Source organism: Corvus hawaiiensis, chromosome 2 (assembly GCF_020740725.1).
Source record: "Corvus hawaiiensis isolate bCorHaw1 chromosome 2, bCorHaw1.pri.cur, whole genome shotgun sequence".
Lineage (NCBI taxonomy): Eukaryota > Metazoa > Chordata > Aves > Passeriformes > Corvidae > Corvus > Corvus hawaiiensis.
Genome location: NC_063214.1, coordinates 37657012 through 37675648, shown reverse-complemented (window position 1 = coordinate 37675648; position 18637 = coordinate 37657012). Strand labels below are relative to the sequence as shown.

The 18637-nt window shown below is 36.9% G+C and overlaps 1 protein-coding gene across 29 annotated transcripts in view; it reads right to left on the bottom strand.

Moving 5' to 3' along the window:
- The window catches only part of DLG2 (discs large MAGUK scaffold protein 2), a 1000200-nt gene that overhangs the window by 242091 nt on the left and 739472 nt on the right, over nucleotides 1-18637 (bottom strand). For 25 of the 29 annotated variants that reach the window (XM_048294433.1, XM_048294432.1, XM_048294434.1 and 22 more), the window contains one exon: nucleotides 10895-11050. The exons of the other annotated variants lie outside the window; for them this stretch is intronic. In XM_048294433.1, the coding sequence (XP_048150390.1) occupies nucleotides 10895-11050 (156 nt within the window). The remainder of the gene's footprint in view (nucleotides 1-10894; nucleotides 11051-18637) is intronic. 29 annotated transcript variants of the gene reach the window in all.

The window sequence follows — 18637 nt, the reverse complement described above, 5'->3', positions numbered from 1 at the left end:
TTTTATGCACTATAAGCATTATTAAAAAAAAATCAGATAAGGTAGTTGCTTCTGGTATTCTTTAAAAATGAAATAAAAACCTTTTAAAGAATTAATTCTTTTAAATCCCCAAACATTAACAAATTCTACATAAAAATTTACAATGACAACTTGGCTAAATTTAGGTACAACCCAGAAAGGTCAGTTGCATAACTAGATGTTCACAAAATTCAGGGATGTTTAGAGCTTGTAACTCTTTCTGCATACCTAATGTATGGGGTTTTTTCCTTTTATTTCTTGCTAGAACAAAAAGAAAACCTCTTCTCAGTGACTTCATAGTGATACAGCAGCTTATAATGACTGGTTTACGATGAACTCCTGCGTCAGTTTGTCCTACTACTGCAAATTGGCACTGAATATCTCAGCGTATGTACATATGTTTTATCAAGGGCAGTTCTTTTCCTGGCCTTTTCAATGTTTCCTACCAAAACTCAAGCTCAGGATTTTGTATTTCCCCTGTACTTGTGTGTAATAAATAAGCATCCATCTTTCTTCTCCCCCTTTCCTCTGTTCCCTGCCCACCCCGTACTACTTCTCAAATTAATACCCTTAAGAAACTATGTTGAAGTACAGTAACTGTGTAACGTATGTTGCCAAAAAATTACCTCTGAATCTCCCCTTTTCCCTTATTCAGTTTCAAAACAAGGTTTCAGTATTTTCAAAATCCCAAGGATTTTGGTTCAGATCCCAAGGTCCTCTACAGGTATTAGTAAGAAAGGTACCCTCTCTTTTGGGGACATTGACAATCAGTAAATTCAGAATAGCTTTCATTTGTTGTGTTGGTTTTTTAAAATTACATGTGGGGAAAATTTTGGATGCAAGTATTGAGACAGTAGTAGTAGGTGAGATCCACAGCCTCAGAGCTGCACAGCAGGTGTCTGAACAGCTCCCAGTAATGAACCAATGCTCTTAAAAATTTCTGTCTTTCTGCATAGCACAACTTTGTTATTTCCTAGACACACACTTTGAAAATATTGAACTAACGTGAAAAAAAATTACAGTGCAAATTTGTCAAAGAAGCTATGGAACTGGAAGAGAAACTCACTGAATATAGGCATAATCCTAGTCTGCTAGGATAACATAAATTATCCTTCCAACTCTGAATGTATATTCTGAACTGAAGTGGAATCTACAACAGTAATTTTAAAGATCTGAAGTCATATTTAGATCTCACTTTAGGTTACATCATTAGGAGTTAAGACAACAAAATAAAAAAGCAACAAACCAAATAATTTTAAAGTAATGGCAAGATAATTTTGGTGGTCAAACACATAGCACCTCTAAATACCCAAGCCCCACAGTGATAGCTTTAAAATATTCTTTGCGAAGGACTGAGTTACTGTTTCTCACACCAAACAGGAAAGTGAGAAAATACTGAGACGAGTGAATTTGCTTTAATTAGGAAGGCAAAGGGGGCTGGTAAAGGGCTCTAGCAAGTATATGCTCAGACTGTTTTCTGTTTGAAAGGTGAAGAGAAGGAGAATACAATAATCAAACTAACATATGGAGCAAAATTGTCATGGTTTGCAAAGCAATTGTATGCCAAACCATGGAATTTAAATAGAGATTCTTGCCTATAGATCTTTGGCCTATATTTCACTGGCTCAAATTTCACTTTTTAAATGTAATTTAGGTGCTTCCAAATCTGTGTTTTATTGGAAATCAGTTGGACTTTAGCTCATGAGATTATCTGAAAGCCCATCTTTCATTTTATGACAGCCAATTCTCTCAGTGGACTAATGAATGACATAGTAATTTTAAAAAATCTTATTATCTTCTGCATCTCTTAAATATTACAAATATTTATAGATTTGCTTACATCAAAATGGATTTAAATAAATAAGGAAAGAATTTCAGCAATCCTCTCCATACCAAAATGAAAGTTTAACCTAAAATAAGGATGGTATTTATTCAGATGGCATTTAAAAACAACTAACTTAACTGTAGCACATGTACATAAATGTACTATATAGGTAAACGGGAGTTTATTTTTCTACAATTTCTTGTTTTCTTCTCTGCTATTTCTCCTGTTTTGATAAACTCCTTTGTAGTATTCGTATTGTCAGACTGAATCAGGGAACAACATGCAACAACTCCCCCAAAGTTATGTTGAGATTTTCAGTCCAGCTCAAATTTAAATGAGCACCTTAAAGTTTTGAGTGTTACGGTTTTCATTACTTGTATCACTCTGAAGTCTCTGCAGATGGTTCCAGTTATAAAGTCAATATTTTCAAAGAGCAACAAATGCTGTTTTTGAAACAGGAAATGTAAAGAGTTCTGATCAATAACTATTTCTGCAGTAACATGAGAAATAAAAAATAAATTTCATCACATTTCTCTTATGATGGTTGCATGGCCTTTTAAAAACAAAGAAACAGCAGAAAAATGTGACCTCACTGTTTTAACCTTTGATTACTGAAATCCATTTTCCCTTTACCATGGGAAATAGTTATTATCCTTATAGACCCACAGAGGTACTTGTATGTTCTGATACTGGGAAAAAAAATTTGAAAAGGAAAACAAAATTATGTAGAAATTTTAGAGTAGACCCAGAATGTGGATCCCATCACATTCTGAGTTTTTTTAAATTTAGTATTGTTCTTTTTCTGGCTATTCCATTAATTAGTATTTTATACTTTTTGGAAAGAAGATGTAAAGTGAAATCACCAACTACAAGAGAGGAGGATCAAATTTAAACAACTCATTAGCTTTGCAATGCCTCCCACAACAGTGTCCTCAAATAGGCTTGCAGTATCATTGGCCCAGCACAGACTCAGAGACTACTTCCTCCTGATTTCTGTATCACAAACATGTTTTTAGATTTATCCTGCTCTGTTCAAAGTCAGACCTTATTTGACTTGATGAAATGAACAGAACTGGACATTATTGGAAAGTATCTATGTATAGAGCTTATTTCAACAAAAATAAATGGTGGTAAATAAATAAAACACAATCTGGGGGCCTGAGAGAGCACTACATTATTCCACTGTGATAAATGTAGTGCAAAAGAAGGCTAGTGCAGGGCTGAGGGAAGGTTCATTATTGCTGTTGTTATAATTCTCTTGCATTTCCCTGACAAACTACACTGCTGTAATGAGAGGTCTCACCCGCTTTCCACAACACCTTCCTTCACTCTGTTTAATTCTAATGATCACTCTTTTTCTATGCAGAAAACCTTGCATATCTCCACCTGCTGGAAATATCCTTTAAATCCAAGGGCTGCTGGTGGTGTCTGTAGACACGTGTCACCCATTTCACAACTGGACAAAATGGAAAGTTTTAATTTTCCAAGGTCATACAACCTGTCAGTGGCACAGGCAAATATCTGTTTCCAGCCCTTTGCTCTAAGCAGAAAGCTTTCATGCTCTTTTCTGTGCAGTTACAACTCGGGAAACTATTCTTTTCCCAACAGGCACAGCATAGGGAGCCACAGCGTAGCTTTATTTACCCTGCCTCCACAGTAATATTTAATTTCTAAGCTCAAAGAACTCTCTCATGGGGTAAAAAGAGTAATTTGTTCTCCAGGTTAAATTTATTCCTGGTTTTTCTGATGAGCCAAGACTCTACCAATTACTGTGACAGATGGAGTGATGATTTCTATGATGTGGAAACTTGTCCACAGGAATGAAACTGAAATCTCCAAACCCATCTCTCATAGTAGCCTTTAGACAGTTGTCAGGTAAAAATTGTCACTGTGGACAAAGTCTGAATTAGCGAATGGCTCCAGTAGCGTGTTACTGCAGCTCTGACACTTTCTGACAAATTTTTGTCATTTATTCTGAATATACTTGAACCAGATAGAGAACCAATACATGGGTTTAAATTTCTCCCAACACTCAGAAGAATCTGAACATTGTGTTTGGATTTTTAGTACTCTATCTTTTTGGAAGGAATGTTTCGAGGTGATTTTCAGAGAGCAGAATGAGATGTTTGAGAGTCCTTACATATATTGAAAACAGTAACGTATCTCACAGAAGTGACCATTTCAAACAAGAAAGTTTTTGTGTGAACTTGGTTAGGAACCGACTGGATTTTCATGGGATAGCCAGAAGCATCACTCCCGCCTTCTATTTAGGCAGTAAGTGCTGTAGCCAGAGTTAGTGGTGAATGGCAGCCTCTGAGGCAGACACCGGGCACAACTTCAGCTTGGAGGGTCATGGTCCACCACAACCTCCCCATGCCTGGTGACTGAACGCCCTGGCCACAACCCTTAGGCACAAAACCATTTAAAATAGTCTCATACTTGTCTAGTCTCCTGGTTCCAGTCTTCACCATTAATCCAAAAAAACCACATAGAAACTGACCTTTGATACTGCAGGAACATTTTCTGTGACTTAGAGACTGAGATTCAGAACTTGCTGGCATGGAAAGGAAGGAGACATCTTTTCTTTGTTTATGCATGTCTCTCTGTAGCTCTGCTTGTAATCAAAACAGCAGGAAATTTTTAATACTAGTGATTTAAAGATGTTTTCTTACTGAGAACTGATTTTTTTTCTTCTGTAAAGACATAGCAAAAAAAAATACTGCTACTTAACTGAACTGAATTAATATTTCTGTCCGTTTTATGAGCTAAGAATATACAGTTTAATTTTCATGGGTGCAGACTGTGAACAAAAGATCTGTAGCACAAGAAAGCACATTATCTCTGAAAATCAAACCATATTAAAAAAATACGAAACATTTCCCAAATGACAGAGCAGAACAAACACCTTAATTATTCTCTTTTAAAAATTTTATTCTATTCTATTTAATGATAGTAGTTATTGTTCTTAATATAACTGAGAAGATTATTTTACTGACAAAGCAAAGCAAATAGAATTAAGTGACTTTCTCAGCTGAAGAGAATTAGTCAGCAGCACAACTGCAAATAAAGCCCAGCAGCTCTAACCTGAAGCACACCCCCTCTTAACCTGAAAGCTGAAAGGCTTCTGTAACTCTACATAATTAAACACTTGAACTGTAGAGGTTTTATGTCTTTACAGGTTAAGATTCTCCTGCAAGCATCTCTCTGAGCATCTAGAAGTTGCATCTTCCTAGCAATTTTAATTAATAGTGTTCAAAATAGAAGACTCTTCATTAAAAAAATGAAAGCACATAAGTGAGTTTATAGGAATGTTTGTGCTTATTAGGGTCAGAGATTCATGCACGCAAGACAGCATGAGAGCTGAGATTGAAAGGCAGCATCATTTTTCTTTCATTAACACTAACAGTTATACGACTGGATCATTTACTTGAAGAGAACACTTCAGTCAGGATTAAACAGAAATTATAGGAAACTGTTCCAGTTAAGACTTTCTAATTTGTTAATTGAAAGTGATAAAGAAAATCCACAATTAACTTCTATCATCTCCAAAAGATCCTTAAATAATTTAAAGGCCTCAGGAGGCTGATTCACAAGCAGGGACAATCTACATCAAATGCTGCATTTAAGTTGTAGACAGTTAATCAACAGAGTTTATGCTAATTGTGTTTTGCCTTATAACTAAAAAATACTGCAGGTCTGGAGCAGCAGATTTCAGAAGCAGCACAACCCTGTCAATCGTAATGTGCATGGAGTTGTATGCATCTGGGCTGCATCCTGCCACCCACTGTGATGTGTGCTTCTGCTGGTGAGTCAAGGTCTCCAAGCTTATTTTTAGAGAGGTCTAGGAGTTGAAGAAGTGCTTGAATTGCTAAAGATGTCCAGGCAGTGAAGGCTACAGCACTTACGTAGCTGATTCTCACTGAAATCAACAACAAAAGATGCTTCCCATCAGTATGAACATCAGCACCCAAGCCAGCCTTTGTGATAACCAGTTTAATCTCTTCAATTGCTTAGTGCTCTGTGCCTCTGAATGCCTAAATTTGTGTATAAGTATGCCTTAAAAATCACTTCTCAAAACAAAAACCCACAGTATTCACTTTCTAAAATGCCACTTTATGATTTTAGGGAACTACTTCTCTAAGAATTATTTTAACCAGGTATCTTATATTTTCAAAAGATGGGGGTTTTTTTGTGACTTAAGGTTAGTTTTCATTGGCACTGAATAACCTGAACCTCAGTATTGCCTATTTTTATGTTCAAAAATCCACAGAAAGAATTGTGTGCTTATTCCCCTCCACTGTCTTTAAGCAATGTTTTTTAGTAGTAGTACCTCGTTATATATAAGCCTGCTCTCTGTGTTGGATTGTGTAAAATGCAGGTCAGTCCTGAAGCTGATCTGTAGTTGTTAAAATATGAAGTACAAAGATGCTCCAATTCTGGTTTTAAATATTTAAGTAGTTACATCCATTTGATTCAAACAGACTATTTTCCCATTTTGTAATTGGTATTTGAAATTTCTACCAAAAAAAAAAAAAAAGGTAAACAAAGAGAACTAAACAGTAGAAGTTATTTCTAAATTCAAGAAAGGTGGTTGTGTTTATGTGGGGCAAATTGAAGATTCAATTTCAGAATACTGTTGCTTTTTTACTACTTGTTTGATAGGTCCCATCTTCAGGTTTCCAGGCACTTCAAAAAACACAAAATATGGCAAGATGTGTTTTGGGAGGTATAATTCCCATATTAAACACATGGGACTTAACAGGGGATGCTGAGTACTCCTGTACAATGTGAATTTCAATAAAGATGACAAGAGCCTCCCTGGAAGGCAGCCACACACAGGTACAGTTATATGCATCACTCTGACAATAAGCTTGCTCCCAGCAGGTTACTGGGAAGGAAAAGGCTGTGCAGTATTAATAACGAGAGAGTGAGTACCAGAGAGACTCACCATTCACACCTTCAAGTGCAGTTACCTTAACTTCCTCACGGGGTCTGTGAAAAGTGGTCAGCATCTCCTCAGTGGTCCCTTTGTGGCTTAAGGATCCCAGGGATCCCTAAAACTAAGTGGGGGTACCATAGGCAGCAGTGCTCCAGCTGCAGAGAGCACAGGAGTGTGGTGACCCTTCCATGCCTACAGGGAGGCTGTGGGGACTCAGCCCCGCACTGGAAGCAGCATCACACATCATTAAGGTTTTGGACATTAGCGTCTCCTTACCCATATGCCTGCATCCATTTCGGCACACTTTTATTCCTGTGGCTCTTAGGAGTTACACAATGCTCAGTTACCCTTGAATACCCATGACAATGGCATGCTGTTTTCTTCAAGACTGCTCTAGAGACTTGAGCCAATGTTACCTTCTCTCCCTAATCCATAAGAAAGTAGAGGTGTTTCCAAAAACTGCTGTCATTAATCTGATTCATCAAATATCTTGAAATGAAAGCCAACCATTAGTTCCTTCCCTTCAAGTACTTAAAAAAAACCCAAACAAACGAAAAACCCAAAAAAAACAATTTCAGGGCAGCCCTTTAACAAAAAGTATTCTGGCAACTAGAGGGCTGGAAAGATTTCATGGAAGACAAGGAAGTTAATTTTAGGTAAAACCAAAGCATTTTTCTAGCATGTCTTTGTAGAGGTGAATGCAATGAAGCTCTCTGCAAAGCCTGGGAACATTTTGTGCTATACAGTGTTGAAACAAAGTCTCATGTTTTTAACAGGAGTGTTACATCCATGAGATGTGATTTCCTTTCACTGCCAATAATCTTCTATTTGTAGACATAATAGTTAGTAATGACAGGGGCCAGAACATGAATACTCCACATCCATTCCCACATGGTGCTCTCAAAAGAAAACTTAATACTCCAAAATTCTCTCTCTACTCCTGCCTTCAATGGTACAGATTTTCAGCTGTTGCACATTGATATAGCCCTCTTAAAATCAATTCATATGAACCGATAACTCAATCAGAAAACTAATTACACTTATCCTAAAATGGAAGTACATCATTCTAGACCCCCAAATCTCCCAGGAGTTGACAGGCCACCATAAAAGCAAGGGTTATAAACTTGAATTTATTATAGACAAATAAAGCTTTGGCCTATGAATTCTCTGCCTATTAAGTTAATGAGCCTTGACAAAACAGTCATCTGAGGAGCAGCTGACAAATTATCTGGAGCAGCAATTTGAAAGGCGTTGGCTGGCTTACAAACATTTCAGTTGGGAGAACATGGCATCATGTTCCTCTTCCTCTGGAAGAGTCATTTGTCAAACTAAATTTCTTGCAGATCAACAGCAGATTCCCAATACTGGAGCACTGAGATATGACAATATCTGCAATTACCAAAACAAGTAAATAATCCCTGTCCTTTCCTCCCCAAACTTGAGGCTCACAAATGCTGATGAAGAACTCTTTCTAGGAAGTCTGCATGAAGACAGCAAGATACCTTTTTATTTTTGACTGGAGTTCGTTGAAGTGTTTAATGTGGAGGAAAAGAGCTTTGAGAAATTCAGATGAGGAGAGGGGGACCTTTTAAAATACTTGGTCAATATTTGGAAGATATTTTTTTTTTTAGTACAACTTCCCATAGAGATAGTTGTATGCCAGCTGTGGATTTAAAACAGGGTCTTTTATTGGATTAATTCTTCAAAACTTTCAACACAATACAGCCCTGAAACTCACACTGTCTTTGGGAAATTTAGGGTTGTGTACATTAAATACTCTTGCAAGAACAGCCACTTAGATTAGGGTAAAAATGAGATCAGTACTTTTCTGAAATCTGTTCTCCAACTGTGAATACTGAGTCAATTTGGAAATTGAATCATGATCTGTTGTAAAGCTGTCACTTTCCTCACCAAAGGCATTTGCTGAAATATTATTTCAAATGTCTTCCTCCACACTCAACTATTCAGAGTCCTGTGGAAAAGATGACAGTACTGAGAACATGGAAAACTGTCGTATTTTCCATCTGAATGTTATTTCACAGTGTGAAGGAAGTACAAATTATAGTAATCAGTTGCCTCTGCAACAGCATGTAGCAGAGTATAGTGCAGAGCATTTAACCATGAGTTGTGTCTTTTCTCATACTTTATGTTCTTTTTGCAGTTTTTGTTGGACTACTGATTTAAACAAACTAATTAAATATACAGGGACTAGAGCTTAATATTACATGGAAGTAGACTGAAGATAAATGAAACCTTGTTCTTAAAGAGAATTGTTAACTCACACTCAGCAGAAGAATACCCAACTTTCCAAGTCCTGATGTCAGGTCATCAAATATCTGATGACCAAATATTGAGTCAACAGTAAAGCAAAAGAATGTACAGAATTATACATTCAAGGGGGAAAATGGCACAGTTTTATGAGCTCTCCAGGGATCCACTGATTATTGACTTCTAAATATGTGGTTGCAGGAAGCAGCCTTAACATAATCATTTTCCCCCAACCTCCCTCCATCGTAGTCATGTCTACAGAGATCAACCATTTAGCAATGTATTACCTCTCTCTGTGGTTAGCAAGGCACTCAACTCCATGGCCCCAACATCCCCCAGAATGCCTCATTCAATTTTCTATTTCAAGTTGGAACCTTCCTTTCCAAGGGGACCATTGTAAGACTCTTTCTATAACGAACTCTTGCATTGTCTCATTCTAAAACCTCAGAAGCACTGTCATGCACAGATAAATTACCCATACTTACACTATACCTAAAGAACCAGAGAAATTTTACTACTTTTTGCCTACTTATTCCATTTAAGGTAATATTTGCAGGGAAATTAAAATATTATGGATAGATCTGTTAGTGCCTGGCACCCTTGTGCAGAGATTTACAACCTTCATAAAACATTGTACTAATCAAGGTGCTTCACACAAACTTGCACTGGGCTGAATATCACTTTGACCGCTTTGATTAAGCATCTTTTTAAAAATTCTAGAAGCTACACAGTTTTCATACTAACAAAGTGGTATCTTCTGCATGGTTTTGCCACATTTGTAACACTCTTTGCTAGTGTTTGTCTTCCTACTCTTTTTAACGGAGCTTTCTATTTCATAGCACTGCAGTGCTGTTCACAGCTGTCTTCCTAATCCCTGGGGTTTCTTCCTGTTACTCTATCTTACATTAATTTATCATTTTACTTTCCACTTACACACTTCTGCTCTTCTCTTCCCACATTACTCTTTGCTTTGAAAAATGTTTTCTGTAGAAAATATCTATGATCAAAGCTCCAAACATAATTATTTTTCCTCCATTCTAGAATATAAAAGATGATAGAATCTTCCCTAACAAATTAAGCACTCTTGAAAAATTGTGCCTAACTCTTCCTCTATCTCCCAGATATTTGTTTGCAAATTGTTTACTACTATCCTTGTAGTCTGTGGAAAAATAGTTGGGTTTTACTAGCATACAGTTTTGAATAGTCTGCTTTCCTTCATTAAATATTTATCAGGAGGCAACCACTGACAATGTTTTACAGAAAGATCTTCCATTATTTCAGTTATGGAAATGTTCGTCATTTTAGGCTTTCCTAACTGTTCTCTCAGAGCACAGGTAGCCTAGAGAATGCTAAATTTTAGATGCATTCTTAACCATGATTTGATGAGGGAGGTGATTATTTTTTGCTCTATTTCTTCTGAATGGCTTAGGCAGCTGCCCTATAAACCCAAAGATGCTCAGTGAACTAAGTATGCACAACAAAGGAATAAAGTGACAGATTCAAAAAAAATTACTACAGCTTTCAGTGAAGTCTTGGTCACTTTCCATACTCAAAGAGAAAAAAACACTGAATTCAGTTGCAAAATGTGGTACATATTATGTAACCTATTTTAGAACACCATTCCAATGGATCAAAACATTGCCTGTGTTCATCACTGGATTTTGGATGACCAAAATTATATACCACGGTAGCATGTATCTTCCAGTGGTGCAGATGTGAAAGCATGGTTAAAAATAAGCACAAGCTATAGAAAAAGATCTATGGTGAAGATGCAAACTATGAAATAAATCCAGTGATGTTCATGCACTCTAACAAAGGAGGTGAGGAAGAAGCGCATGCAGTACCTGGTGATCTCAGAGTCAGGGAGCAGGCCTACGTGGTAGTGGGGGTAGGGAGCTGTAAGAAGGAAGCTTTTGTCACACTCGACAGGGGAATAGTGCCTAGGAGAAGGTGGTTTATCACACAGTTTGTTCACAGTGCTGTAAACAGGTTCAGGAGGCCTGGTGATACAGAGACAAGAGTAAAAGATCAGGTGCATATTAGTTGCTGAGAATATAGAGAAAACACAGCAATCATTTTAAAAGCATGCATAGCATATCTATCAAGACCTTTTCAGTGGGGCTTTTCCAAGTAAAGTGTGCTGTTAAAGGAACTGTTAGAGTTTGATAACAGTAGTATGGCATTCAAGTAGCTGCATATAAAGATATACACAATACAAGTGGACCATAAAACTGCTCTCTGGGAAGTGTGGCACTTAAAGTGAGTATCTTGTCTCTGAAGTTGAGAAAGTGAGGCCATACTCTGCTTTCCCCCATACGCTGCTTTCTTTTCCTCTTTTTTTAATCTAACATTACTTCTACACAGCTTTTGGTATCTTAATTTTGAGCACAGCATAGAAGAAAATATGCTTGTTACCTGAAAAAGAAGTATTTTTTACCCATTAATTTATAATATAGATGAAGTACATATTACTTGTTAATACAACATACTCTTGTGTCCCAGTGAGCTGGGACTTTGCAAGTAGAGCTATTGTCAAATTGACCCATATCCTATAAAAACACTGATGGTAATAAACTCTGTGAGCAATTCATCTCATTGGCAGGCAATTCATTGCGTTTCAAGAGTTCTTTGCACTCTTTCCAGATTCAGCCTTCAAAATGTGATTATGCAGACCACATCTGAAAAACAGCTAACCTCATTGCCAAGGCTACTGCAATCGCACTTGCAGTGCTGCTCTAAGTTGCAAACAGCAGCCTGTGAAGTTAGATACAAAGAATAAGATCTTAAAACTAAAATTTCTCCCCTGCTGCCTAGAGCCACCTGCCTGGGGGAGGCAATACTTACCACAACCCTCCCAGGAGCCGTCTGGGAGAGGGGAGAAGGGAATGCAGCCTTTTGTACCAAGCAGCCAGGGATCCGCAGGAGATGAACAGCAGCAGTTTAAAAAACAAACCCACACCACATCCCCAGTAAATCTCCCACCTTGTAATTTCCCTGACTTGGCCCCAGGACATACGTCAAGGCCCACTGGCAGAGTGAAACTCGTCTCATTGTTTCCTGACATTTCTGCTCTAAAGAGTGTCAAGGGTCAATTGCTATCATATCCACACTTTTGCCAGAAGATCCAGGGTATGCCACTGCCTTTAATCACTGTCACACAATATTAGCTAGATGGAAATCTTATTTCAGAAGCCTGAAAATATCAAGAGGCCAAGAAGTTAATGAACTTTTTTTGTTCTTCTGGCTGCATTATGCCTCACATGGGTGTGGGTTTTGCTGTGACTTTCACAGGTACCAGAATTTATTACAGTTGTGGATGTGCTGGCAGATACAGAGAACCTAATTTCCTTTGTTACCTTCTGGGTTTGTCCTTTGGGGGAAAAGGAGTAGCTGCTTTACTTAAAAATTGGTCTCACTCAATGCTAATAACATTATTCATAGCAATCTGACACATGATTTGAGAACTCTCTGTGTCTGAATTTCCCAGGGAAAACTTTACAGTTAAAGAAACGGCAATTTAAGATTACCAAATCGCAAAATAGCAAAGCTGTCACTCATTTGGTTATAAAGCATTGTGTCATGCACTCAGTAAAATCCCTTTAAAAACATTTAAGGTAGCAATCATTTTTTATCAGTATATTTCACTTGCTTTAGAGGGCTGGATTTAATAATTTATTTACTAAATCAATTGTTGCTTTCAATTAAAAGAAAATGCAGAGAAAAAATATTCAATTGCACTTTTTTCCAATACTGCCTTTTATTCCCTTAGAAACCACTTTTGCTTTTAGGCAATAATGAAAGAACAAGTACAAATATCAAGCATAAATGATACCTACTAAGAAAATCGAAGAAATATTGCCCCAGTGCAGGAAGATGAATAAAAACTGTACATTTCTCCACGGCTTAAAACACTAACTAGTCCATAAAAAATGTTAGTGTCCTATATTCAAGTTAATTGTCTTCTCTGAGTTGTAGACGACATCAGTGCTGCTACCCCTTGGATACACTGTGAATGCTCAAACTACACTGAGTCATCAGTCAGTGACCATCCAACCTCATGCTGAGACACAAATCATGCCACAGAGATGGATAGATATGAGGAATTTCTTTGTTAATTGACAGTTACAAGCTGCTTCTGAAAGCAGAATGAAGTCAAACATTCACCATCTACCTAGTTATTGAGACCAAATTAGTCCTTCAAGTATAAACACAGAGTCCTAACAAACTGTCTTATGAGGCTCAGCGAATTTTAAACCATTTAGCAAATGTTAGTATGTTTTAAAACATTTTTCAAACATTTTTCATTCCATTCAGTCTTGCTGGGTGGTAAAATAACAGGAAACTGGAACAAGTCTGAGTATAAAGTCCTGATATTACGTAAGTGGTACTGTGACCTAGTTACCATCATGTCCTCAGTATGTGAGCTGCAGAGAGAGGTCTTAAGGCTAAGAAAAGGAATTCATACTTCTTATCCTTTTAAAACTTGGACTCTTTGGTTAGAAGAGGATTCAGGGTATCAGCTAGTTCCAGTTATGAGTGCACTTCTTGTAAGGCCTTTGAAATGGTCTGAGATCACCAAAGCCACCAAATTCCCATCAGATGCCACTCTCTTCAAGGTCATGGAGAACATGGACTGCACTGGTCCTTTAGATGCCTCTATCCTATTCAGATGCATAGGCTAACAACTGCCAGCTGCATAGCTGGGCTCTGACTGCGTTTTATTGGCACAGAAAAGCAAGAAATTGGAAAAAAAGTGCAGTACATAACATCCAGTGTCCAGGATAAGTATAAACTTATTTTCTCTCTCAATTTGGTTTAGTAAATATGAATTAAGTAGTGTAAAAATATTTGAAAGTTGGGATAAAAAATATAAAGTAAAAGAATGATTAAAATTATATGGGGCACTGTTCTTCTCATACAAACTGCGTTCCATATAGGCCATTAATCACAAAATTAATATGAGATACTTGCTGCAACAGCCAGTCTTCAAATACCCTCCTGATTCTTCACCTTCTCTATGGCAAACTAGTACTTAACTACAATAGTACACACCTACTCTGGAAGAAAACAATCCCCTATTTTAAAAAAAGAAGACTATGAAGACCACCTGGCTTTATTAAATAGTTTGTTCTAATGCTGCATTTTCTCATGTCATTTGTATGTCCCCTCACAGAAAGAAGAAAGAACTTCTTTCCAAAGGGATCAGCCCACCTGATAAATCCTGTCTCGCACATCCTCTCCAGTGCTACGACAGAGACAGATTATCCTCTCTCAAAGCATGGGATAATGAGAGTGCTATTTAGAAAGAGTTTTTAATGTGCCCTTCTGAAAAAATACAGCCAAGGTCACCTCAACTTTTCTTGCAAAAATAATTAAGAGCCAGATTGAATATAAACATCGAAGCCTTACACTATGATGCACTAATTCTTCAAATGAATTTAAAAACATGTAGCAAGCCATTTAGCATGCTTTAAGAAAAGTGTAAAGGCTAGATATATATTATTTGAGGACTGATTCATGGTAGTTTCTGTGCAATTGCATCACTTTCAGATACAGCAGGTACAGCTTCAGAGGTTTTATTTAAAAATAAATACTAAGAAGTTTTTGAAACTTTATTTGAGGAAGAACAAAGAACTATATTGTGAAATTTCTTTTGTCCATTATCTTCATTTTTGTAAATACCTTTGCATAAAAAATCCCCTTAAAATGCCAAATGTGTGAATATTACTGTATACATCTTCAATAACTGCAATAAATACTCTTTTAAAGAGTAATTATGTAATATGGATCTACTCTGAAAAATAAACTAACTTCTGCTGTAACTTATTAGTCAGATCTGCTTCCTTTCTGCCTTTAAACTGTTTATTTAGTTACAAACAGACATCCCAGTTCTCTTTGTCGGTGAGATAAAAACAAAGTTTTGTGATAAATGAGAGCAGCTACCACTAGGTCTGGATGGATAGCAACAATTATGTTAGCCTGAGAATCAGGGACACAACAGTAAAGGAAAGGCAACAGAAAATGTAAGTAATAAACGTAAGTAGCAACAGAGCATGGCTTGAACATGCCCCAGTAGATCAACTCACAGGACAGAGAACCGAATCACTCCATGCCAAAGGTAAGCTTTAAAATGGTAACATGAACAGCAGAGAGTCACTCTTCCAGCAAGAAAATAAAAAATAAGAAAAATTGAAAGCTGGAATTGTTATTCAATACAGATATAACAGCAGTGAGGCACAACTCTCACAGAAAGGTAGAACTAATTGGTGGAAAAGATAACAGTAACAGTGGGAGGTAGAAAATTCGTCTAACACTGGTTTTATTGATTTATTTCATAACAGATTGTGTAAAGAGAGTGAATCTTCCTTGTTGTTTGCAGTCCTAATTATTCCTTGTTTAGATCATCATTGTTTTGTTGTTTCAGGATGACTTAATTGAGGAACAGAAGTTATAAGAAAATGGCATTATTAAAAATCATTCTCTCCTCAGCATCATGCAGGGTCCTCAATTTAAAATCAACTTTTTTTTTATTGCAGAATCCTGTTTGGTAGGATTCAATTGACAACACATAGCACATTAAATGTTAACAGTTTCTGGTTTTAAAACATTTCAAAACCTTTTATGATATGGCAAGAAACCAGCTCAGCTCTCACAGCATATTAAGTATGCAGGGCTATAGCTGGGAAACAATCTGAGAGAAAATAAATTCAATCTGAGAGAAAATAAATCTCCCAATGGTACAAGTTTACAACTTTTTTTTTTTTTTAGTAGCAATTTTTAATTGTATCCAAATTCCATAAAGACATCTAATACATTAGTTTTGCTAAAATAATGCTGCTGGGAAGTAGACAAAGAACTTTAAAAAAAAGTATTTCACTATTAAACCAAAAATCAATGGTAATTTAATACAAATAAACTCTTCCACTTCTAATAACCAGAGATTTATATATATATATATATGCCCTTTGACTGAGTTTCTTATTCATATAACCTTCTAGGAGAACCACATACCTTATTGTTCAATAGGGTAATTAGAATTGAAAGTTGATTTTATTTCATAGGTTGTATCCTGTCAGTTTAAATGAGACCAAATGACTCATATGATGTGTTTTATTTCAACTACATGAAAAACAGAGGAGGAGTATGAAGAGCGGGAAGAAAATACCTGAAGTGCAGTACCTTAGTTCTTTCTGGAAATCCTAAAATTAATAATTTCTCAGCTTTTCTGTTATTAACTGCTGTTTTCATATGCCTTAAAGGTTTCTTTAACTGCAAAACAAGTGCTTTTTTAGCAGAGTCATGACAATTAGGAATTGCCTTGTTCCTCCTAACAATACTATTTTAACATTTTAATCGAGTTTTCAAACGAAATGGCCTACAAGAAGGCATAAGTATAATTTAGAACTTTTAATATTCTACACCCAATTCTACGCTCATTATTCTTAACCACTAGAAATTAGGAAATGAAATGACTGTTTAATTTGAAAAAAAAACCATTAATGATTTTCTGTTGCAGTAATGGAAAAGAAGGCTGTAATAGAGAGACTGTCAGACCAAAGGCCCAAGTCCCCTGCAGTAACTGGTTTAGGAAACAGAGACCAGCAAAGAACGGTCCTTCTTTGCTCAGCTGCTGAAAATCAGCAAGGACCACACAGACCAGAAATTAAATCCAAGCAGACTGTAGTCAGTAGGCCTGTCCACCATGAATCAGCACTTACTCTCATCCATATTTGAACATTTTTATATTCTTAGGCTCCACAACCCTTTCTGGCACTGAGCCCCACAAACTGATCGTGACATACCCAAAAAGCTCTACCTTTGTGTACTCTAAGCCTGTTGGTTGCGTGCTGATAACATAGGGTAACATTTAAAAAACCTTCTGTTTCCCATATTTTAAATTTGGCAATGCATTATAAACTCCCTGTATCTGAGTTGTAAGAAAGTGGTAATAGTCCTTGCCTGTTGCCTTCTCTGTGCCATGGGTACCTTTGCAGATCTCTGTTCTGTCTCTGACACCTTTTTTCTACACTGAATTATTTGTTATTTATCTTTCCCTGGAAACCATGCTATGCCCCTGCTCATCTCTGTCACCCTCTTCTGAGGGGTTTTTTCAGTTGCCTCCATGTAGTATTCAAGACCTGGATGCATCACAGATTCACAGAGAAAACCATTATATTTTGCACTCTTGTCCTTTCCTATCAGATCTTATTTTCATTCTTAATTGCCTTCTTGATTGCTCCTGAGTACTGAGCTGACAATGTCACAGAACTAACCAGTCACCTCAAGGTGTCTTTCTCAAGTGGCAAGAGCTGCATGAAGGGTCCATGTCCATGTTCTATTTCATATGTGCTTCAGGTTATCCTTTCCTCTGTGCATTATTGAATGCCACTTACCATTTCTGTGTGTATTATCACTGCCAATCCTACTATCTCATTTCAAAAATCCCCATACAAGCACTAAAGCATATTCCAAAATTTGATTAATTTTTTTGTAAGTGTTAAGTACTAAATAGCTTCCAGTGATTGTATTAGAAATAGTCAAATCCTATTACTTGGGGATCTCTGACAGACCTATTTAAATATGCAAGGATAATTCAGGAATAAGAGATTATCTGTGACTTGATAATGACTAAATTTTTACTTTAACATAAATTATTCTCCCAAGTAAGACTTATTACACTTAAAATAAATTTGGATAACAAAATGAAATCTTACAATAGGCAGACAATTATACATCTGTAAAGTTTAACAATTAGTTTAAGATTAAATTTGTGTATTAATTACATAAAATATAAAATACTTGCTTTGCAAGTTAGCAATTTCAAGCTTCAATCTAAGGAATGTGTGTCACCAAGGGTCCTCTTTAACGTTATGTAGACAAACTCTTTTTTTTCCCCTTTAACTGAACATTTAATGTGTAACTTGAATAGTCTTCTTTTAACTAACCTTTTTTAAAAAACAATTCCTTAGATTGATCAAAGACTAAAACAAGAAAGAAATTTTATTCTGGGATACAATATTGGATTCAATATAATCATCAGGAGGGTTGCCAACTTAACAGCTAGAGATGAGAACTCTGCTTGTGAGAGACAGTGAGCAACCAGTTGCAGCAGCAGGCTGGCATCCTCCACACGGACAGACAATGGACTAACATGACAGACTGCCTCGTGGGATCACACCCACATCATGCACCCCCCAGAAACCCTGGGTGCTTCTCCACTTTTCTAGAGAGAGATGGATCTCTATCTGAGCCTGATCCTGCCAGCACCTTATCAGCATATATATACAGCATATACCTGCTCTGTATCTCTGTTCCTTGTGCCAGTGTACCTGCGCAACTATTGATTATCCCAAACCTCATCTGTCACTCTCTGAGGGATTTGCTGGTTCAGTAGCCTGAAATCCCTTCTGCACTGCTGCCCTACTCCAGTGGTTCTTCATGCCCCTTCACCTATTTTTCTGTCCTGTCCTGAATTCCCTTTCCAAATCCTAGTTTTCTTATGTGATTAAATACCAGTCTTCCCTTCTTGTGATTTCCATTCTCACATATCAATGACAAGTTATCCCTCATTTTCACACCTATTCTCA